The sequence below is a fragment of the Poecile atricapillus genome, chromosome 8 (genome assembly GCF_030490865.1).
Source record: "Poecile atricapillus isolate bPoeAtr1 chromosome 8, bPoeAtr1.hap1, whole genome shotgun sequence".
NCBI classification, from domain to species: Eukaryota; Metazoa; Chordata; class Aves; order Passeriformes; family Paridae; genus Poecile; species Poecile atricapillus.
Genome location: NC_081256.1, coordinates 7,845,106 through 7,868,412, shown reverse-complemented (window position 1 = coordinate 7,868,412; position 23,307 = coordinate 7,845,106). Strand labels below are relative to the sequence as shown.

Below are 23,307 nucleotides of genomic sequence, written 5' to 3'. Positions count from 1 at the left end.
TCTGCAAAGCCTTCAATATAAGTAGGCTTTGGAGAACTTTTTCCTGTGTGAAATTTTTCCAGCTTTGTGAACTCAAAGACTGAAGATAAATTTGTCTCTTCAGACAGGCAGAGGTTGTGCCCTCTTTCCCTTGAGGAAATATTCCCTTGAAAGAAATATTGAGATACTTGCGCTGTTTTATGAACAAATTTACTAAGAGTGAATGCTCTTCGTATTCTTGCAGAAATGAGAATTGTTGTGATAGCCATGAGCTCCTTCTGCTTATTTTCAGGCTGTTCAGCAGACATGATCCCCAAGCTGAAGAGGCTCTAGCAAAGAGGAGGGGGCGAAATAGCCCAAATGGAAACCTTATTAGAATGTTGGTTCTTTTCTTTCTTGAAAGTGAGGTAAAAAAGTAATTTTTAACATTTAAATGTTTAATAAAAACTTAAATAGTGATTTATCAACATACAGTAATAAGTTGTCTTTATTTTCATTTTTTTTTAATGTTTTCAGAAATACTGTAAGCCCTTTTCCCTGCCCCTCCATTCTCTTGTCCATTAAGGAAATTGATCTGAATGTCTTCCTGGTTTATTTAACTCATGCATGTCCCCACTGTACTCACACTGCATTGCTGGTGCTTTGGTGGCTGCCAGGGTGCATTGCTGCACACAAATGTAAATGGTTCTTTGCTTACAAAACCATGCAAGGAGAACACCTCTGGACTTATTCTTTGTGGAGTAAAATAGTTTGAATCAAGATGGAACAAAAATTGCATAGTATCTCCAGTTCTGATTAGAATCATAGATGAACTCAGAGTGGGAAGGACCTGAGGGTCCTTAGCTTAGAGCAGAGTCAGCTGTGAGATGAGATGAGATGAGATGAGATGAGATGAGATGAGATGAGATGAGATGAGATGAGATGAGATGAGATGAGATGAGATGAGATGAGATGAGATGAGATGAGATGAGATGAGATGAGATGAGATGAGATGAGATGAGATGAGATGAGATGAGATGAGATGAGATCTTTCAGGGCTTTATGCAGATGCATCTTGGAAACATTGGAGGATGAGGAAAACAAGCATAGATGTGGTGACATGAAGTGTTTAATGAACACATCCAGGATGGGATTGTGCCCATGATTTATAGAGACATTTATATGGGAAATTTTATGGTACATGTAGTAACAGTAATACAGATTGGGAATGGCAGTGGAGGGAGGAAAATTGAAGAAGATACTGTCAGGTACAGGATGTTCTTAAGATAGAGGGGGAAGGTTCAAAATTTTACATTTGATTTGATAAGTAGAGTGAAAGAAAGGAATGACAGAAATGTTTCTCTAGAGGAAGTATATTAGTATATAAATATAATAGAGGCAGTATATTTTGGGTAAAAAGCAAAAGGAAAAATACTAAAATTGGTTATTTTAATTGTTATGAAGCCTTGAACAAGAGACTTGACTGTGAGAATGAAAACACTCAGAGTTGCTGAGAAGGAAGGACAAAATTTTGGTAGAGTGTTCTTGTTTTTTGGAAACACCTCATAAAACCTGCAAAGTAATCTGGATGAAATGTCACTACCTATGTGAGCCTTCCATCTGCCACCTGAATGAATTTTTAGTTCAAGTTTCTTTAAAACTTAAATTGTACAGTTCATTGTGTTTTACAGTGTAGACACCTTAGATCTGAGTGCGTGTGACTGGAGTTACTGAGCACTGACTTTGTTCTTATGAAGAGAAAAGAAACTGCTCCACTCCCAAAGCCAATACCAGCAAAGGGCCTCCCGTGCTGCTCCCTGAGGGTCACTTCTCTCTCAGGGCCAGTTTTTGCTATGGTTGTTTTTGAGAGACTTGTTAGGAACCAAGTAGAATATCCCGACTCCAATTTTAGTAAAGAGTAAGAGAATTGGGACTTTGCATGTGGGTGGGACAAGTTAACGCTGCAGCCTGGGGGTGCAATCTAGTGATTGAACCTTGCCCAGCAGCAGTTACTCTGTGACATTTTACTCAAAGCTGTCAGAAACAGAGGAGGGGAATGTACTGACACCTCCTTCTCTGTACTTGGAGATGTTTTCTAGCTAAGGAGTCAGTCCGTGGCAACCACAAACTGCACGTTGTGCTTGTTACTTGTTGGTAGTAGTTAAAGATCAGTTTAGAAAACAGCGGAAGCCTATGGATTATTTTTCTCACTTTACAACAGTTGTGTTAATTCACATAAAAACATTTTTTGCAGTTGAAGTTAGTGTTAAATCTATATGCCCTTAAATCACCAAGGTTTTTACTCTTTTTTTATGAGCACATAGCAGCATGTATGAAAACCAATTGCTTGTTCAAAACAAATACAACTCTCATGCCTCACCATCTCTCCTTTTTATAATGCAGTGAGAAAGTGAGGGACGGTAAGTTTACAGCTTCTAGGTCAAAACTCCGGGAAAGATTTTTTCACAAACAAGGAGCTTTGTGCAAAGAAGCTCAGTTTGGTTTTATTTCATTTCTATTAAAACATAACCCCACTGCACTGATGTCATTCAGTTGGGATTCAGAAATTCAGTCATTCAAAAAACCTTCCTGAATTAGTTTCAAACTGAATGTTCTTTCCAACTAACATAAGACGCATGCCCAGGCACTCTGTGGCCATGTGATTGTGAAAGTTGAAGAACTGGTGCTTACACCAAGAGCTGTACTGATGATTGCTTTGGATTTTCTAGTTGCATGAACATGCAGCCTATTTGGTGGACAGCTTGTGGGAGAGCTCTCAAGAACTGCTGAAAGACTGGGAATGTATGACAGAATTGCTCTTGGAGGAGCCAGTCCAAGGAGAAGAAGGTATTGGCTGAATCCTGTGCTTCCTTGATATTGCACAGTATTGTTAATTATTCCTTAAATACCTCTGCCACCCATAGCAAAAGATCTTTTTATGTTGTGGTTTGTTTGGAAAGCATATTTGAAGATTTTGGGTTAATCTGTTTTTAATGTACTTTCCTTCAAAAGCAGCAGTTTGTAGTGTATTTTTCTTTTTATTTGTACTCTGGAGGTTTTTTTTGTCAAAAAGTTTGCTGTACTCTGATTCCCTGATATTAAAGGATAATACTTGATTTTGCTTGAATGTTTAAATAACTATTTCAATAAATTAAATAACTAACAGAATTTTGAACAAACAAGCACTTCAGGTGATGCTAGTTAAATATGGGACTTTTCCAGGCAATGTGAACACAATGAATTCTCAGGAGAAAAGCCAGAGGGGAATATTTCACCATTAGTTTCAGATTTCCTTTTGCTAATAATAGACCTGGGTGCACAAAATAGCCAGGGAGGCTGGGGGCAAAGCATCCCTAAGGTTAATGAGTGTCATTCAAGATCCTTTGTAATTCCTCAGGATTCTCCTGCTTCAGGAACCTTCACAAGGCTTAGGTGTTTGAAAAATGAATGTTGCTGGCAAGGTGTGCTCATCATGTCCATGCTTCAAAAGCTGACCTTTTGGTATGCAGCTGCTACCAAAAGGGTAATATCCTTAGGAAATTAGGCACTTTGCTTCCTTGTTTTTCCTTAGCCTAGTGGGGTTTGATCCTCCAAATGTCAGCAGAAGCACTTGCCAAAGAGCAGAGAATTTATGAGGAAGTGATAGTGAATTGTCTGTCACTGTTTGTCTTCTACGACTCTGCCTTATTTTGTAGATCTTCCTTATGTTCCCTTTCATTGATCCTTTTCTCCAGCCTACATTTCTCTGTGCTTCTTTCACTTCTGCCATGTCCATTTTGAGATGATGCAAAAGGCAAATGAAAGAGGAGGCAGGAGAGCCTCGATAAATGTGACAGAGCTCCCTTGTGTGCGGTGTTGTGTGCTGCTGTGTGTTCCCCTGCTGTCCCAGACGTGTCCCCAGTGATGCTCTGTTCTCCCCGCAGCGATGTCGGACCGGCAGGAGAGTGCTCTGATTGAGCTCATGGTGTGCACCATCAGACAGGCTGCCGAGGCACATCCCCCCGTGGGCAGGGGCACTGGCAAGAGGGTGAGTGGGGCTGCAGCTGCCTGGCTGTCACCAGAGCATGGGAGATACTTGTAACACCACATTTGGGCATTCCTGCAGCAGAGTTTTTCACTGGTGTTTGCTGTTTCATCTGAACACTTCTAAGAAAAATATTAGAAATTCTGTTTCTGGACATGTTTGGTTTTCTCTTTGATTTGGGAGTTTGCATTGCCAAGTTAAGCAATATAAATTTACAGCTTAAAAGTATTTTTTATTATATTTTTGGATGTTCCTTTTATCAAACCCCTGCCTTATTTTTGTAATGTACCCACATCATCAGCCCCTAATGTTAAAGCTAGATTAGAGTGGAAAGTGTAGGAGCAGAGCAGACTACCTCTGGCTGTCTTTGGTAAAAACAAATGTGCTGCTAATATTAACATAAAATTTGCACAAAAGTCACCAGGATCTTCATCATGAGGGTGTTTAAGCACTGGAACTGGTACTGGGAGTTGGTGCCCTTTCCATGCTTGGTAGTTTTTGAGAACTGACTGGACAAAGCCCTGATCCTCCAGGATGACTCCAGGGCTGGCTCCACTTTGAGCAGGAGGGGTGGGACTGGGACCAGTCTGAATGTGTCTCTGGGTTTAGGGATCCATTCTCGTAGGCCTCTTCCACTGAGTGCCCTAAAAATTTCAGAACTTTACATTCTGGCCAAACTGCCTTTTCAGTTTATTTTATAGTGACAGTTTGAGCACCAGTGGAAGGGCATTCCTAAGGCTGGGCATGCAGTTTTAAACACTTCATTATAAGTCACAGGATCAGGGTAATAACAGGCTTTCAGCTGTATTCTCCATAAATACAGCATCCATGTTCCAAATCAGTCTCAGTTTCTTAAACATATTCCCCTGATTTTTGGTAGTCCCCATCTTATTTAGGATAGACAAAAATGGAATAAACCCACGTGAACATATGGTACTTCTTTTAGCATCCATTCTAAATAATCATAACTAGTTTGTTAAAGCCACAGATTTAATAAAGATGAAATCTGAAGAGTCTTGGCATTCTCTATTGCTAAAATAATGTGGTTACTTAACTTCTTAATTTTTTTATGTGCCAGAGCAGATTAGTCTCATGTCCAGAAACAGCATCCCAGGAAAAGCTCCAAGAAACCATCAATTTAAACATGCTTTATGATCCTTAATTTATAAAGCACGTTCTTAGGAATTCCAAATTTATTAAAACATTTCAGGGTTAAGGAGGGAATCCATGAAAGCACTTACTGAAATTTACACAAGCATATCTTATCTTTTGTTATGAAAACTGTATTGTAAGCATAGCTTTTTATGTCTCAAGCTGCAAGTGTTTCTAGCAGTCAAAGTGACCTTTAAATTTATTTTTTAAAAAAATACGGTGTTGATGTTTTCTGTCTGAAGCACCAAATAATGTCAGTATTAACTTTCCAGGTATCTTCTCTTTCTCAAGAGATCTACAGCTCAATTCCCTGAAGTTCAGCAAATTGCTTAGTGTTAAGTTTTCAATGTCTGTATTTGGAGCTAAAGAGAACAGATCAGTAAAACAAATTCCACCTTCTGAAGGATGATCCAAAGAGCCTGGAAGTCATGCTGGGGATCCAGATCAATTCCCATTGCCAGGGAACAGCAGTATTTGGTCCCAGAACATGACTGGGCTGTCGGGGTTGGGATTCTGACCTGGGTTTGCACTGCTCTGAGCTTGGCTGGTGTTGCCCTGGTGAGTGTGGAGGGGTTGAGGCTGCTTTGGGGCATCCCTGCACCAAGCCCTGTGCAAGTGGTCCTGGTCACTGATCCATTCCCCCTCGCTTCCATGGCTGTTCTGGGTTCATGCTGGCACAGTGCCTGGCATCCAGGCACATGCCTTTTGTCCAGCTGCTGCTTCTCTCTTGGAGGGCCACGTAGGGGTGACACTTAGCTTTTGCTTCTTTTCAGTTAGACCATGAGCTGTGGGATGGTAATTGTCACTGGAGATTTGTCCTGTCTCATGATCCCACCGACTTCTTCTCTGAGTTGAAAGGGGAACAGATTGCTAATTAAGCACCCACCTTGTGAAATAGTTTCTCCTCTGACTTTACCTTGTAACCGTTACTGTGCAGTCTGGGTGATTGGCTGTAGGTGAATCAATAACTAACTTGAGTATTTTATTATCACTATTTGTTTTCAAACGTATTCTTTTCTTTCCTGAAGCCAGGAAGCCAGATCTGAGCTTTTATGAAGCATGCTGGTTTGATTATTGTCTCTCTGGTCACTCTTTCTAGGGGGTTTTGTTCTGACAGCATTAGTGCTCCAGTACCTCACTGTGAACTTGGATGCACATTCTCACTGAGAATTCCATTCCACTTAAGAGAGGAGGCCATCAATCTGCTAATGAAAATCATTGTTACAGTGTGGTTTGGTTTTGGTTTTCTTAATTATACTTCAGTTTGCCCTGAGGTTTTACATTAACACTTGGTTAAATGTGTGAAAGCCAGAGTTCAGTACAGTTGGAAGCAATTGCAAAACTTCCACTGACTTGGGTTATATTTGAATTTCAGTCTTAAAAAGATGTTGATGTGTGGAGACAATGTCATGCTGGGTGATACGGTGTTTTCCTTTTCAATCACAGCTTCTTAGGACACACGGTCCTCCCACTTAATCACTCTTCAGCCCAAATGTGTTTTGAGTTTTTTATTCCCTCCTCTTTTGATTTATTAAAAATACACTTGCATGTTTTTGTCTGTAATCAATGTTCAGAAAAGTTAATGAATGCTATATGCAGAAAATTTATTTACTGTAGTTACGTTTGATCACTTCCAGGTCTTAACAGCAAAAGAAAGAAAAACTCAGATAGATGACAGAAATAAATTGACTGAGCATTTCATTATTGCACTTCCCATGCTGCTATCAAAGGTACAGTTTCAACAAAATCAGTCTTTCACTGGGATTTACAGCTGTCTTTAAACTTTTTCATTCTGTAGTGCAGGAGTTTATTTTTACTTCCCTGTTTTGTTTTGTTGCCATGATGTTCCAGTATTCCGCTGACGCCGAGAAGGTTGCAAACCTCTTGCAAATCCCTCAGTACTTTGACCTGGAAATCTACAGCACAGGCAGAATGGAAAAGGTATGGTGCCTTGGGCAGGAAGTGTGCTTGCTCTCAGGTGTGACCACTGTTCAGCCCCACAGTGCTGTGCCTTTGTTTGGCACGTGAACAATGCAGCCTTGGTTGGGTGTTCTGGCAGTGGCTTTGCTCAGTGTCGTTGTCCCATTGAGGGGAAAGCTGAAGTTCTTTTCTGCTCTGCAGCATCTGGATGCCTTACTGAAGCAGATTAAGTTTGTTGTGGAAAAGCATGTGGAATCAGATGTTCTGGAAGCCTGCAGCAAAACCTACAGCATCCTCTGCAGTGAGGAATACACCATCCAGAACAGAGTTGACATAGCTCACAGCCAACTTATTGATGAATTTGTGGATCGATTTAACCATTCTGTTGAGGATCTACTGCAGGAGGTTTGTTTTCTTAAAATTATTGAAGTTAACTGCCTAAAATATGCTAGGATAGGCTACAGAAAAATATTCTTAGCAAGCCATGAAATTATCCATCTGAAGATGAACTGCAGCAGCAGCAATTTCATAACTATTTGGAGCTACTTCTCCCTATGGAAAGTCCCTTACAGTAGCCATTAAGCCTTCAAATCATTGATGAAGACTAAGACTGTGGGACAGTCCTGCTTCTGAAAATTTAGTTGAGTGTCAAAACAGTCCACATAAGGAATTAATGGATGGATGGGTGAAAGATAATGGAAAATGCGGAGGAAGTTGTATTTACATTAATGTTTGTAGTGATTCCAGTAGTCCCAAATATATATGCGGGCAGCAAAATGAAGATTGGATTATGTTTAGAATGGAAGAGAGGATTTAAGAAAATATGTATAATGGCATATTAAAAGAGCCCTGGAAAGAGTAAAGATCCAGGTCTGAAACCTGGAATTACCTGGGATTTAGTTGTAAGAATTTACTCTTCAAAATGCGAAAGACAGAATCCATTAAATACGAATAGAAACTGTACTAATTTTTTCTTCCTTTGAAGCAATTTAACTTTGTATAGCACTACTTAATTTGTTGTAATTTTCATGCTTTTTAAACAAAACATGAGAGCTGCATAAACCTTTTTCTTTCCTTGTAGTCATGCACTGTGCTGTGGCAGATACATTTAATTTTGGTGTACATTTAGAGAAAGATAAGCTAAGTCCCTGATTTAGAATGGCATATTAAAAAACGCCTTTTTCCTTTTCCTATTTTTTACATAATGTGTTACATACAGGCACACTGTAAATACGCCTTGTCACATTGCAGAATAAATTAAAATATTTGTATAGCTGCAGAAATGTGCATTAGTGAAAAGGCAGCACATGCAGGAAACCTTCCACAACACAGAGGAGATGTGGCACTGTAGTAGTTTGGCAGTTTTTCTTATTTTAGAAAATTGCTGGGAAAATTAGGGTTGGAAATACCTTGTTTTTACTTGATTCTCTAAGAGAATTTGCTGTTTAGTTTAAAAAAGTACTAAAATTATGTTGTAGCATGTTCATCAGCTGGTGATTAAAGCTGGTGGTTCAGTCCTTTTTTGTAAAATAAGCTAGAACTCTGATTTTGGTCTTGGGAATGATTTCTACCCATAGAGGATACGGATATGGGTTTGGATATTAACACAGTGATAATGCTGAATATTGTTAGATGATCTTACTTTTTAGTGCTGTGCAGGCATTATTTAAATATTATGGAATCTACATAAAAGTCACTGGAAAAAGTTGGAGGCAGTTTTCATATTGGTATAAACCCCTAAGAAGCTGCTCCTGCCTGTGCAGTAATGTACTGGGCTGAACTGCTGGGCTCTCCTCATGGATTGCCTTTCCTTTGCAGGGAGAAGAAGCTGATGATGATGACATATACAATGTGCTCTCCACACTGAAGAGGTTGACATCCTTTCACAAGTGGGTGTTGTCTTCCCTCACAGATTTGTGATGCTAATTTTATCCTTTCCAGTATCAGCAGTGTCAGGTGTGGGGAAAGGAGATCACATGGCCTGAAATCTGAAGTGGAGATGGAGGAATGACTGGTGGTTTGTCAGTAGAACTGTTTGGGTTGATCTGTCCTTGCTCAGTTTGTGCCATAACCTTTGCAGATGGGATTTTCAAGTGGCACCCCTCCCTTGCAGCCAATGCCCTTACACCCATGAGTAAGTTACTAGAGGTCCTGCTCTTCTGCATGGCACAGTCAGAGCACAAGGGACACTTCTCTGCCATCTGTGCTTTGGGGCTCAGCTTAAGAGAGCCTGCAGGAAGCTGTTTCTCAATGCCTTTGAGCTACTTCAGCTCAAAAGAGATAAAGAGGTACCAGAATATAGCTAACTGTAGTGCAGAGGCTGTGCTTTAAGAAAGTTGCAGTTGAAAAGCTGTGTGTAACTTGTACATAGTTACATAGTGAATTTTTCAGCTCTGGAAGCTGAAGAGCCCTTCCTGAGCTCAGCTGTAAGGCCAGGCTGAGGGCAGGGAGCTGAGTGCCCCCGGCTGTGGGGGCATGGCCCCTGTGCAGGCTGCCTGATGAGGAATTTCCGAACTGAAAAAACAGGAACGAGACAGTTTTTCCTTTCGTATTCTCTGTAGGATAATCTGTGCAGATATCTGCCTCTGCACACCAAGGAGACTTTACTGCTTTAATTACAGTGCTGTAATTAAGGAGGTACCACTCTGCCTTGCTGGCAACCCTGTGATTTATTGAAGCAACATCTCTTTGCTTAATATCACCAGTCAGAGGCAGCTCTCTGGCAGCCTCTAATTTATCTATGAAACATTTTATTTTAGTACCTCAAAGACCATCTAAGTCCACACAGTATGTTTTCACTTTTTGCATATTTAGTTCCAATATTTTGTTTTAAGTTTTCCTATTCTTATATTTGTGGATTTGAGCTGGAAGTTAAGGTACACCTTGGCTTTAATGGCGCAGCCCTGGGGTGCACAGTGCACTCTGATGTGTTTTCTGGGAAGCTCTTACCAGTGACATTTTCCACAGCTAACACACTCCAGCGTGGGAGGTGTTTCATGGCAGAGCTTCCAGCAGGACCTGGACATTCCCAGTCCTGAGTTCAATCTCTTGATTGAGTCCCTTTTGGAACTCTAGAGAGTTATTCCTTCTGGCTGAGCAGGGCAGTTAATGATTTAACCCAGGGCAGGCACAGCCATGGGAGGAGTGAGCTTGGCTGAGTGATCCAGGTGCTGGGATGAATCAGATGCAAAAGGCTGCTGCATCCAGTTGAGAGTCCCAATTCAGTCTCAGTATCCCTTCTTCCAGGTGGGTATTTCAGTCAGCAAGTTTATGATTATTCTGAGCTAGTTTGCTCTTTTATAGACATATTATAAACTCTTTCAAATTATCTCAGTTTATTTCCACTGCAGAAAAATGCTTTAAACTTAAATTTACTTGCTGAGAGAGGGTTTTTGTCTTTCAGGCAACCTGTTTTTCCATTTCTTCTGTATTTCTCATTTCTCTATTAAAAAACCATTTCACGAGCTGTTGAGGTCTGTAAGGCTGTAGAGTATTTGTTCCTAATGTCACTTTTGTTCCTCTCACTGATGAAATCAGGTTGGTGCAACTGAAATGTGGAACAGTGAGTGGGATGGCAACCACCATCTCTATCTCATGTCCATGTGTTATCATGCCTATTGTCTCACTTCAGATATTCAGGGTATTTAATATCTAGTGGTAATGTGTATTATTTTTTCTCCAAATGAGACAGTAGAAAAATATACAACTTTATTTTGCTTAAAGCCATTTTTATTCAGTAGATATTGACAGAGTTTGGCTGTAGTTTCTGCTGCAATGCCAGGGAAGGGTTTTCTGGAGTTCTGTCAGTGTTTCCAAAAGCGGAAAGATAACTCAGAGAGAGTGAAGAAGCAGCTACACTTAAGTAGTCTTTACAGGTGTATGGTATGGAGAAAGTTTATCTCCTCCCTACAAAATTCCCATGTAATAAAACATTTTTCCTGGATTATCAGAAAACCTGGTTTGTGCTTTTAGCATGGAGTGAGCTGCTGTGCAGCTGCTTGGTCAGGCATAGAAACCACCAAAGCTCCCACCAAAGCTGGGGGTTCCAGGAACACAATTAATCCCTCTTTATTTCCTCTCGTTCCAGTGCTCATGATCTCACCAAATGGGATTTGTTCAGTAACTGCTACAGATTGCTGAGAACTGGAATTGAACACGGAGCTATGCCAGAACAGGTACCCATAACACCTGTACTGCATCACTTGGGTGTCCAAGGTTCTGAAGGGTCTGGTTGTACAGAAATTCTAAAGTTCAGTGCACTTCAGTGATGTAGGAAAAAAGAGCTTGGAATGAAATTTATAGTGGAGTCAAGTGCTGTCTAAGAGGTGGAAAACCTTGGATTCTGTGATTTTTGAGCTCCTTCCCTCACCTTTTTCAGCTGTAAAGTTGGGAATAGCTAATGTTCCTGACTCTGAAAAGCAGTGCATCAATCCTGGTGTTTACACTGAAACCCAACACTGTAAGCCTTGGCTGCAATCAGTATTATCACAAATTATTATTGTGCATTGGAGGTTAGATGAAAGCTAATAAAAACCAGGAAATTAGGACATCCTAGTGGAGTTCTTTTAGTGAACATATATTGGACTTTGTTCTCTCAGAGTTTTTGTTTCTCATGGATGAGCACAGGCACCATCTCATATTCTCCCATGATTCCTGTTTAAATGGCAGAATTCCTACTTCAGCATTTAAACACATTTTAAGTTTTGATTTGATTTCAGTTAGAAGTCAGTTGTTAATTTTAGCTCAGCTTCATTTAGAAAAAAATTAATTCTCATGAAATTCTAAATCAGAATTTTGTAGAAAGGACCCTAAGAGGAAGCATTGTCACACAGTGTGTGAAAGTCCTCTCTGCAGTTGCTGCTTCATGCTGGAGTTGTGCTACCTGGAGGGACAGGGCTGGCAGATAAAACCTGTCCATGCAGCTGCCAGCCATCCTCAGTTTCTGGGTCTGACAGTGTGTGGCTCTCCAAATGCCTTCATAAAATCTTAGGGGAAAGGTCCTGAAATCTGAATTCTGTTCAGTATTTCTTCCTGCAGGGATCCCAGAGGAGTTTGGCACTTGTAGCACGTAATTTGCATTTGAACTGTTCAGGAGACACCATGGATGCTTTCCTGGGCACCATGGATATGACTCTGGTCTTCTCCATGGGACAAGTTGTATTTTCTCCCTTTTTTTAGCAATTGGACTACGTGTTCATTTGACAGTGGAACAGATTTCCAGGCTGTTTAATAGTGAAGCTAGGTTTAGAGGTATTTAAACAGATGCTTTTGACCTGAGAGATGTAGATGTTGGGTTGTACTTCTGTCACGCTGTCACATCCCCTCTTGCTGTACCTCAGTGCACAGTTTTCTGGTGTTTCCCAGCATTTACACAGTATTTTTTTTTTTTGCCTCTAGTAGGCTGATTTCTTATTGGACCAAACCAACCAAGGAATAACGTGATGCCCTTGAAAAGAAAAAGTTCTAAGAGCTGCTCCTGTCTTTTCACCACAAAATGCATGATAGATTTTCCATACACTTCCTGCTGTGCCTGCTGTTAGCAGCATGCTGAGATTCTGTGTGTTCTTGTGTTACAGATCGTTGTCCAGGCACTGCAGTGTTCCCACTACTCTATTCTCTGGCAGCTGGTGAAAATCACTGAGGGCTCTCCTTCCAAAGTAAGTGACCATTTGATCATACAGATTTTACTGACAGAACCCAGCTTAGCTAGAAAAGTATTACACCTGATTCCTATGTAACGTTGAGATAAAAGCAGAAGATTACAAAGCAGAAGACAAGCTGAAAGCAATTGCTTGGTTTCTATTTAGATACAAATCAGGTAAACTCTGACAGGGAAGGAAAAGGTCATCGGTACCTATAGAGGAGAGGTGAGAGCAGAGAGGTAGTAAGAGAGTTAGGAGGAGAATTAGTGGGGAAGGAAGATAAAAGATTAAAATGGAGAGAATTTATAATATGTCATAAAACTAATCCTAAGTCTTTGATTTTCTGTATCCCATGGATTTATGAGTTTTTGTTCCCAGGCTCATGTTTCAAAGATGATTTTTTAGCTTTGCCTTGAACAACCAGACTGAGAGATCAGAGATGGAGGGATTGATTTGTAAGAAATGTTCATCTGCTGCCAGCTGGGTCATTTGTTTGACTTCATGCTGGCAGTAGTAGCTGCTCTGTTTCACCTAGTGAGGTCCCATTTAGGCAGTCAATACACAGGATAAAGTATATGAACATTTTGGAGTTCTAAGTATAGGAATAAAAGATGGAAACAAGTACAAGTATCTTGGTAAGTTTTACATTTTTTCACATGTGCTTTGCATCCATCAGGCGTACCTTTTATTGCAGGGAGTTTGCAGGTGGGATGGGGAATTCTGGTTAGGTTTCCTTCAAAGTGAATTCCCTGGCTACAGTTCAGAATTGCTCAGTATTTTTTGTATCTTGTACTGATTCTGTGGTGGAGTCATACCTGACAACCATAGGCATACACTGGGAACCGAGTTGTTTGGAATGAAGTTATTTTTTGTCTTGTGTTCAGGCATTTCTGTATGAGGAATACCTCATATTACAGCTGTTGGGTATGTTCTTGATCATGGCTCCCTACCTGGTCCAGATGTTTTGGACTCGAGCCTCCATGTGTGTGGCAGGGAAAAGCTCAACTCTTGTTTAAATCTAATTAGGATCAGGTCAGCTCGTTGATTTATTAACAGTACATAATTGACTAACAGCGAGTACAGCACATCTCTGGGATAACTATCAGCTCTACAGAATACAGGACCAGAATATTGGACACTTCTATAATGTTAATGAACACCTACAAATTCCAAACTTGCTCTTAGCTGGTCACAGGTTACTGAAGTCCCCTCCCCAAGATACACAGAGCTCTTGTTTCTCCAGGCTATTACCAGGAGGTGCTCTGCAGGTTGCCCCTCACTGTTCAGTATAATTTGTAAATAGAGCCAAAGGGAGTGTCTTTGATACATTTTTATCATCATAAAAATGTATCAAAGACATTTTAGCAGAAGGGTGATAATTAGTGATTATTTGAATTTTTAAGGAAGTCCAAATTCTCTGCCCAATAACAAAGATTTTGTGAGTTAAATACAGCAGACAGTTGGGGCAGAGTTATTTTGAAGCACTTCTTCAAGCTAGCCTGTGGAGAGAAGGGTGTTCTGTGGAGTCATCTTGGTGTCTAAAATCTGAAAAGGAAAAATTGCATACTGAAAGGAAAGCTGTAGCATGAAAAAATGAAATGTGTAAGACTCGAAATATCCACAGTCTGATGTTTTAACCTTCAGTCTCCCTCTGTTCCATACTCAGTGGAGGCTGAGGCTGTGTGGGCTGCTTGTGCAGACTGGTGCTCTTTGGGGTAACCAGCACTGTACTGGGGGAAGAAAGCTTATCCTCCATAGCTTGTGGGAGCAGCCTGTTGTAGCACGGAGGAAAACTCCTCCTCAGGTGGAAAGGGGTTTGAGGGAGGTTCCAGAGGAAGCTGGTAATTTGTCCCCTGGAGTTCTCTCATTTGTCAGTCTCGGGGAGCAAGTACAGTCTTGAGGCAAGAGACTTGGGGATTAGAACATGCACTGTTTCCAGCTGGATTTCTTCAGCCATGTCCCAGGTACCCAGGACATTGTACTTTGCACTGTATGTGTATGTACTGAGAAGGAAATATTTGCAGAAAAATACAGTTCTAAAACCTAGAATAGTAAAAATAAAGCATAACTAGAGCAAACATTGAGAGGCAAGACAGAGGTGAGCCAGATGTGAGTAAGCTGCAGCCAAATGCATGGCTATTGGAGTGTGATTAGTGGGCAGAGGACTTAGGAGAGGGGATTTAAGGGATTTAAAGAACAATGTGGTGACTTGGTGACTTTTCGTATTTATATGGGCATGATGACAGAAGACACAAAAAGCTGAAGGGAAGAAAAAAGCCACAAGATGCAAAAGGTTGGACCATTTTCCACAGTCGGTTGGAAGCTGAGGGTTCTTCAACACTGTGAAGTTAATACTGCAAATAATAAGTACTTTAGAGGAAAAGCAGTGAGCACATACAGAGAAGAGGATGGGGTTTGGGAGATGAGCACAGCAAAAGTACAGCATTTTAAAATTATTTCAGTGGAGAAAGTCAAGCTTTAATTTCAAGCTATAAAGTACCCGAAGAATTGTAGACATGGGTCTTTTGCACACCCTGGTTTGGATTTGGGTGGTGGCACAGACTCCAGTCCTTGCTCTCAGCAGCTCATTCCAGTTCCTGCCATGGAGCAGTTAAATTGCAGAGTTGTGACCCCGTGGTTTTGTCTAACAGCCACAACAGGATGATAACGTGGTTTCATAGCAGCTTTGCTGCTGAAGGCAGATCAGGTACTCACACCTCAAGAGCCTGGGCTGTGCACCCCAGAATGCTCAAAGGCTTTGAAATCTAATTCATTTTTTTCTTCCCATTTTCTCTGTTGAAAAAAAATCCCCACTCTTCAGTAGTCTGGGGATTTCTCCATGTTCAGAAGAGTTCCAGATGGCTCCATTGCACTGTTCAGTTGGGCTTTCTCCTGCTGTCTGTAACTTTTCAGTATGAATCTCTATCATGCTATGCTGTCAGGAGAGAGGGTAATAAATTCCATGTACCTGCCTGTTAGTCACTTTGACAGAAAGAAAAATGGGAGACACACTCATTCCCTTTTTAACCTGCATGTAGGTTTTTCCATAGATTTTAGTTTCTCTCTTGAATTCATGAACATCTAAATGGATGGTAATTGTGATAGAAAGTAGAAAGCATGAAAGTGATTGTAATCCCAGTGCTTGAATCAGGTGATTATATAACAGTGAACTGATTGGCTTGGCATAATCAGTTAGATTCTAGGTAGAATCTTGGAGTGGGAGATAGACAACACAGTTGGTACAAGGCTGAAGGGCCGACAGCTAAGATTGGAAGAAACACATTAATTTCTTGTTGACAAGGTTGCATTTTTGACTGAGAAGAAAACTAATTGAAACACCAATGTCTGTAAGACATCGATACCACATTGCATTTCAGGTGCATGTTTGAATTTAATGTAGCTCATATTCAGTAGCTCAAAACTGATCCATATATTAAAGAAAAATTGTAGGTGAGCAATCCTTGCACAGTGGAATAGTTTCTGATGCATTCTGGGAGAGATCTGTTCTCTGCTAAAAAAGGGTCATGTTTGTCAGTCATCTGGGAAGGCCCTGAAAATGGGGATGGTACAGATTGATTGGTGAACAAAATACAATTTAAAACTTTTAAAAAGAGGCATCTTAATGCTGCCAAATGGAAGATTTATATCCAGGAAAAAAGAGAGGTGATTAATGGCAAGCTGTGGGTTAGAACAGAGCAGATCTGTCCTACTGATTCTGTAATGGCAGGGTAATGCAGTGGCACCATGGCTGCATCATCAGAGAAAAACTGATCAGGAATAGGAAGGCGAAGGAGTGCACAGACCTTCAGTGTCCATATCAGCAAATCCCACTCACTCCATTGGAAGTGATGAGAAATTCAGAGCTTTAGGAACTGTCAGGGTGCTTGGGCATGCTGACAGTCCTATCTTGTGCTGTGAACCAGCACAGGGAGAACATATGGACCACAAAAAGGCTCTGCAGTAAACACAGAGCAACGAGAACTCGTGGCAGGAAACATAAGAAAAGCTAAAACCAGAACAGAGACACATGGGCTGAGCAGCCAGCATCAGTAAAACATTTCAGCAAGGAAAACACTGCATGTGCATTATGTAGGTTCTTCACATTTGCTTGGAGGTTGTTCTGCAGGACATTCTCTCTTCCATGTGGAAGCTGAAAGGGTTGCTCTGGGCGAAGGTCTGCAGAGCATGGGCCAACCATCCTGCTGTGAATTCATCACATTCCATTTAATTTGGGATTCTCATTTTCTTCTCAGTGATTGGTTCTTCATCACTGTAAAACCAAGGGACAGTTTCTTTGTGTGTTCGCTTTGAATAGCTTACTTCTTTCACAGCTTTTTGTTGAATGTATGAAATCATCACCATTTCTTTATTTTGCTTCCTCTGAGAAACCTCTTACTAATTTTTTTATACTTTCTTTTTTAATGTTTTTTCCAGGAGGACTTGTTGGTATTGAGGAAAACTGTGAAATCCTTCCTGGCTGTCTGCCAGCAGTGTCTATCAAATGTCAACACTCCAGTCAAAGAACAGGTAAAGAAAATGTCTGTCACACTCTTAGAAAAGTGTATGTGTTAAATTGTAGTAAAACTCAAGACAGCATTACATCAAACTTAAAGCAAAATCATCTGTGCTCCTGTCTAAATAAACCTGAAAAAACAGCCCAGAAAAGCAGCTGTATTAACAGAACTTCCAAAGCACAGCTCATGACAAATTAACTTTTGATTAACAGTAAAGAAAGATTATCTGATGCTCAGGCTCATTTCCAGCCCTTGTGACTTCAGGCATCTAACTCAGTCACCTCAGATGAAAGACTCTTCCTGTAAACACTGGATTAAGAGATGGAAATAGGCACTTTGGGAGGGTGACTGAGACCTCAAATGGGCTGAATCTTTTTAGATTTTTTTCCATTGAATCAAAGCGTTTACTGAAATAATTAAGTCTGTCTCTGCAGGACACAGTAGCTGGTTTGTTAGCTGAGGTTATGTGAATATACCCTTGATTTATGTCAATGACATTTTATTTGTCTACAAATGGCATTTCTATCAGACTTCCCCAGACTTTGTAAAGAACATAACTAATAACTGGCCTGTGTTTTTTGCCTGTGGTATTTAAAAGGTAATACTTCTTTAAAGACTTATTATATATATAATAAATACATATTATATATATATATATATATATATAAAATAAAGATTTATTTCTTTTAAAGATAGTTCTGCTGGGCATTTGCTCTCTGTTCTTCAGGTTGCTAAATATAAACATTAAATGCTCAGAGATGTCAGTCGTTTATATATTTCTAAAAGACTTGTGTGTCATTGGCTTCCAGCAGATTTTACTTTAGTAATTGTTTTTTAATATTCAGAGTAGTTACTCTTGGCATATTATATGAATACTTTATGATGTGAAAATATTTTCTAGCTCCATGCAAATACCTCCCTTCCAGCTCAAGCTGGACCTGACATCCTTCCTGCCTCAGCAAATGGCAAATGTTCCTTCCCATGCCTGCAGTGGTTTGTTCTTGGGGGTGTATTAATATAGGCTTGTTCTCTTTTTACCAGTGGCCACCAATTTAGACTTTTGTTCAGAAAGTCCTTTGCAGTCCCCAGTTGTGGGGACGTTTTCAAGCCTCAGCCAGACAAATCCACACCCAACCAGACCCAGAGACAGCAAGTGTCCCAGGCAGAGTAGGCTGGATGGAGACTCCAGGCACCCCTTCCAGCTGACTCTTCTATGATTTACTCTTGTTTTCTAACTCAAAAAGTATATTTCTGTGAGTGCAGGACTGCTACTTATTCCTCTTGTTTTACTGGATTCTTTTTGAGAGTCATGTGCAAATAGTATTGTCTCCCTACCATACTTGATCCTTACTCCAGACATTCTATCCAGACAAAGTTGGTGTCCATATTAAAGGAAGGAAAACCGTATGAAGTATTTAGAGAAACAGGATTGAAACATTTCAACTTTTCTATGAGTGTTTGAGGGAAATAAATATCCTGTGACTAAGCCAACTGCTGCCTTTATATTGGACAGGACTCAGCACCAGCAGTGCATTACTCATCTGCTCTTTTTTAGAGGTCTGCATTAGGAAGAGCTTCAGTTCCATTGAGTATCAAGGGAGTTTAGAGCAGGTGAGATCATCACTGGAATGAATCACAGACTTTTGCATCAAGGGGAGAAAAATCCCAAATAGCAACATCTGTTCCTAAGGCCTCAACAGAACATAGTTTACAATGATTTGCATCTGTTCTTGCCTGACTGTAGCTCATTCAGAAATAAGGGAGCCACTAGGAAGTTCAGCAGATTTTTTTAGTTTTTTCTTTTTTTAGTTTGTAAAGTATTTAGAACCTAAAGTTAAAAATAGAGAAGCTATGAATAAAAAGGCCTCTGAAAGGTGCTGAATGTGATCAAATGCAGACAGCTGGCTGTGAGACCCCAACAAAAGCCATTTGGGGGCAAAACAGTGTTACTGCCATGCAGGAATGAGCCCTTGGAAGAAAGGAAGGTAGTGACATCTGCCTTCTTTTCTGTCTCAGGTAATGAGGGTTTAACAGTAATGAACATAAATCATGGACAATTCTGCTCGGGTTAGCTTTTGTCTGGATTTGAAAGCTGTGCAGATGAACTTGGTTCTTTTTTGCAAGAGCTGTTGATGAAATTCTGCAAGAATTTCCTTGCTGTGGCTGTTTGTCTGTATTTTTGGGGCCTGACAGTGACTCAGCTTGAATTTTCCCTCAATGCTGTTCATATTTTTACTTGTTTGATTTTTTTGACTTTTTATCAAAAGAGGTGTCTTCTCTTTACTACAAATTTGGCTGCAGGCCTTGGATCAGAGGTACATTTAGAATTCTTTTCATGGAGAAGAAATGGAAGTTTAATATAGGTCATCTGGGACATGGAGAAGGTGATAACCACAGTTCCTGACCTAGGAACCAAAGGCACAGCATTCCAAATTAGAGGAAACCATTATGGAATACTTTTCACAGCACATAAACAACTACACCTGAGAACAGTTTAAGAAGCTGTTTAATACTAGCAGGCAATATCTGGAAATTAGATCAAAGGTATTTTAAGTTTTCCTTACTTGACTTTTCACTGCAGTCATTCTCTTTTGCCTTTCAGGCTTTCATGCTGCTCTGTGATCTCCTGATGATTTTTAGTCACCAGCTGATGACGGGAGGTCGAGAAGGGCTCCAGCCTTTGGTGTTCAATCCAGACTCAGGCCTCCAGTCAGAACTTCTCAGTTTTGTGATGGATCATGTGTTTATTGACCAAGATGATGAAAATCAGAGCATGGGTATGTTTAGCTTTTTTTCATAACAGACACAGAAGAAAGGAGAAAATAGAATTTTCTGATCAGTTTGTTCAGATGTTTTCAGAAGTATTCCTACTTCATTTTTGGAAGGTTTCTGCTCTGAAGTTTCTTTTATAAGTTGTGGAATATGCTTATATTATATGATAACTATATTTAAGATTTTATCTGTGTAGTTTATTTTTCATTCACAGATGAAGTCTTGCATAGGGACTTAATACTTCTGGCATTGCCATTCAATGTTAATGCTTCTTACAAGTGAATTTTACTTCCTGTTGTTCAGAGCCATTAATTTCACATCTGAAAATCCAAGGCATGCAGAAGTACTGGTGCTTCTGATTTTTCTTTTGTTAAATATTTATAGCTTAGTCATGTTAATGGAGCCTCTCTGAATGTCCTGCATTTGAGAAGTTAATCAAGAGCATTCAGCAAGTGTTCACTGTGGCCTTTTACAGGATTTAGGAAATAAATGACTCAGTTCCATGTGGATTATATTCAGGATCTCCTCAGGACTATGGAGAGCAGCCTTGGTCAGTGGTGTGTCACGTTCCTAAACTTCCCTGGAAGTTTTGAAGTAGGCAGGACTTAAGATGTATCACCTTTATCTCCCAACAATCCTGCTTGCCTCATGTTGAAGAATTGATTTTTTTTTTTCTAAAAGCTCCCCTTTGATAATGTTTTAGAATTTAACAGTTACTTACAAACATTCTCTTGTTGATGATGCTTTCAGAGGGAGATGAAGAAGATGAAGCCAACAAAATAGAAGCTTTACATAAGAGAAGAAACCTTCTGGCTGCCTTTAGCAAGCTGATAATTTATGACATTGTGGATATGCATGCAGCAGCAGATATCTTCAAACACTATATGAAGGTACAGGCTGTGCATCCTCCTGTTCTGACTGAGCCCAGTCTGCAGTGTTAGGGCTTCTCCTGCCATCCCTGCCAGGACTGTGGTTACAGCCCAAACACTCCTCAAAGCTTTTTCAGCTTTATTTGATCCTGTGTAATAGTTTTTCCTTTCTAAATGAGACCTGGCACTGAGCAGCAGTGAGCAATGACCTCAGCCTCTTTGTAGCACATAAGCTTTTTATTTATGACAGCACCAAAAGCTGGTCCTGAGGTGCTGAGTATTTCCAGAGAGGCCCCACTCTACAGTTTCTTACCCTGCTCCTCAGATTCATCTCTAGAATCCCCAATAAATTACCTGTTCCATGTCATGTTCCACTTTTAGTCTCTCAGGCTTGGTGCTTGCCATGAGGCAGCAGAGCTCTTCTGAGAGGAGGTTGCTTTAAACAGGACAGCAGGGAAAAGAAGCTCTGTATGGTTGTGCTGTAAGTGGGTCTGTGGTAACTGAAGATCTTCTCAACTTCCACTGCTTCCACAGAGCTTTTAGGCCCAGTGAAGGTCAGAGGGACCTCAGCTCCTGCTGCCCCTATACATGGGAGTTTTTTCCTGCCCGAACAGGCACCTCAGCAGTCCTGCCACTGACCCCTCAGGTCCTGTCCCTGCAGGGGACTGGTCATCACAGAGGTGACAATTCAGGGGGAAGAACTGGAAAACAGAACAGATCCTTTACTCCAGACACTGTTTGAGATGTTGACGTGAAACGTAAAGGGTTTAACTTGAAATTCTCTTCCTGTTCATCAGGCGTACAGAGCACAATAAAATCCCCAGGACACACTGTAGCCATCAGTCAGGGTTAGTCTTGCTTAGGAATTGTTTGCCAGGGTGGGAGTTTGAAACTGGAGCTGTCACCATCCAGGCGAGTTCCCTCCCTGCTGCTCTAGGCTGGGCTTCTCTCCCCACGCCCTTTCTTCTCTTAAAACTGAGGGAGAGGGAGAGAAATTTAATTTAAATTAGTACCAAAGAAGGCAAAAGCAATATTTTGAAGGCAATAAAAATAAGTGACTACAAACGCAGAGATATTGATGAGGCTGAAAGAGCACTGTTGGGAAAAAGAATTTATTCTCAGCTTGGAATTTGTAATGATAATACAGCTTTTCTACCCAAATGGGCAGCACCATAGGCTGTGGCTTTCAGCAACCATTCTGTTAACATAAAGAGGACTCCATTCTGACTCATTCCTTACTCCACTTTCTGGCTTCAGTGAATTCCTTTGCCCTCAGTGTTCAAGGAGCTCACGCCTGCCTCATAAGGGGGTGTTGGATCAATGTCATGTTGTTGGTTGGAATTGGCAGCCATGGGTCACCTTCATCAAGTGCTTAGTTTGGGGCAGGAGATCTTCTTTCATTTGGTTTTCAACATACTTGTTACAAAAGATAATAAATACAGAAGTTCACTACCTTATCACAGGGTTCAGTTTAAATTTTCATACTGAAACATTGTCTCTCACTCACACCAAAAATTCCCACCAAAAATCTGGATTTGAGCAACTGCTGCCTTTTCAAATCAAGAATTAAAAGTAATCTTTCTCTTGGGAAAACTGTGAGAAATTGTATTAGAGATTTGATTTAAAGTTCTGTTGTTTTTTTCACATTTCTTCTTAGTACTACAATGACTATGGAGATATCATTAAGGAAACCCTGAGCAAAACCAGGCAAATTGATAAAATCCAGTGTGCAAAGACACTCATTCTCAGTTTGCAACAGGTAAGAACATTGATTTTTTTGTTAGAAATGCCTCACTGCAAAAAGCCCTGGCCAGGATTTCCTCTGGTGCACTTTACAGGGAAGCAGAAATGCTGCAGTTCCTTAGGACATTTTCTTCGTTTTCCTGCTCCCCAGTTCAGTCTGTCACTTCTCCTTTGTCTCAGTAATCTCTGTCTCCATAGGCCCACACTGGCAAAGTTTGGGCACATAAAATGGAAGGGAGGGAGAGAAGAGCCTTGGAAGCCATTTGGTCCAAGCTGATTCCTGGCATTTGTTTATTGATCCCGAGTCAACAGGAAGAATTAGGATGGCTTTTTCTTCTTAGCATTTGCTGAAGTAATTTGCTGCATCTTCCTTATACTTTGTCTAAACACTGATGAATTTTTCAAATTTCAAGCTAATTAAGTCTTTCAACAGTGTTAGACATGTTTTTTCCTGGAAAAATTTGCTTTACATCAACTGTAAATTACTGTCTGGTGATGAAATCTATCAGCCAGCAGCTCGAAGTGCACTAAATACCACTTAGGCCCTTGAAGTACCAGCTATAGCCATTTCACAGAGAAATTACTTTTACTAATTAGATGCTCTCAAATGAGCTGGACCTCCCAAAATTCCTTCCTAAGTTTTTTCCTGTAGCAATCTGGAAGCTGAAAGAGATCTGTGCAAACCTGAGAAGAACAGATGTACTTCCAGAAGA

At 40.5% G+C, this 23,307-nt stretch overlaps 1 protein-coding gene across 2 annotated transcripts in view; it reads left to right on the top strand.

Annotated features, from left to right (window-relative positions):
• Positions 1–23,307, top strand: part of STAG1 (STAG1 cohesin complex component) — a 163,874-nt gene that overhangs the window by 123,880 nt on the left and 16,687 nt on the right. For both annotated transcript variants that reach the window (XM_058843430.1, XM_058843429.1), the window contains 13 exons: positions 272–386; positions 2,688–2,805; positions 3,882–3,985; positions 6,772–6,864; positions 6,986–7,075; positions 7,256–7,459; positions 8,873–8,943; positions 11,142–11,229; positions 12,631–12,711; positions 17,131–17,223; positions 19,813–19,987; positions 20,733–20,872; positions 22,509–22,610. In XM_058843430.1, coding sequence (XP_058699413.1) covers positions 272–386; positions 2,688–2,805; positions 3,882–3,985; positions 6,772–6,864; positions 6,986–7,075; positions 7,256–7,459; positions 8,873–8,943; positions 11,142–11,229; positions 12,631–12,711; positions 17,131–17,223; positions 19,813–19,987; positions 20,733–20,872; positions 22,509–22,610 — 1,474 coding nt within the window. The remainder of the gene's footprint in view (positions 1–271; positions 387–2,687; positions 2,806–3,881; positions 3,986–6,771; positions 6,865–6,985; positions 7,076–7,255; positions 7,460–8,872; positions 8,944–11,141; positions 11,230–12,630; positions 12,712–17,130; positions 17,224–19,812; positions 19,988–20,732; positions 20,873–22,508; positions 22,611–23,307) is intronic.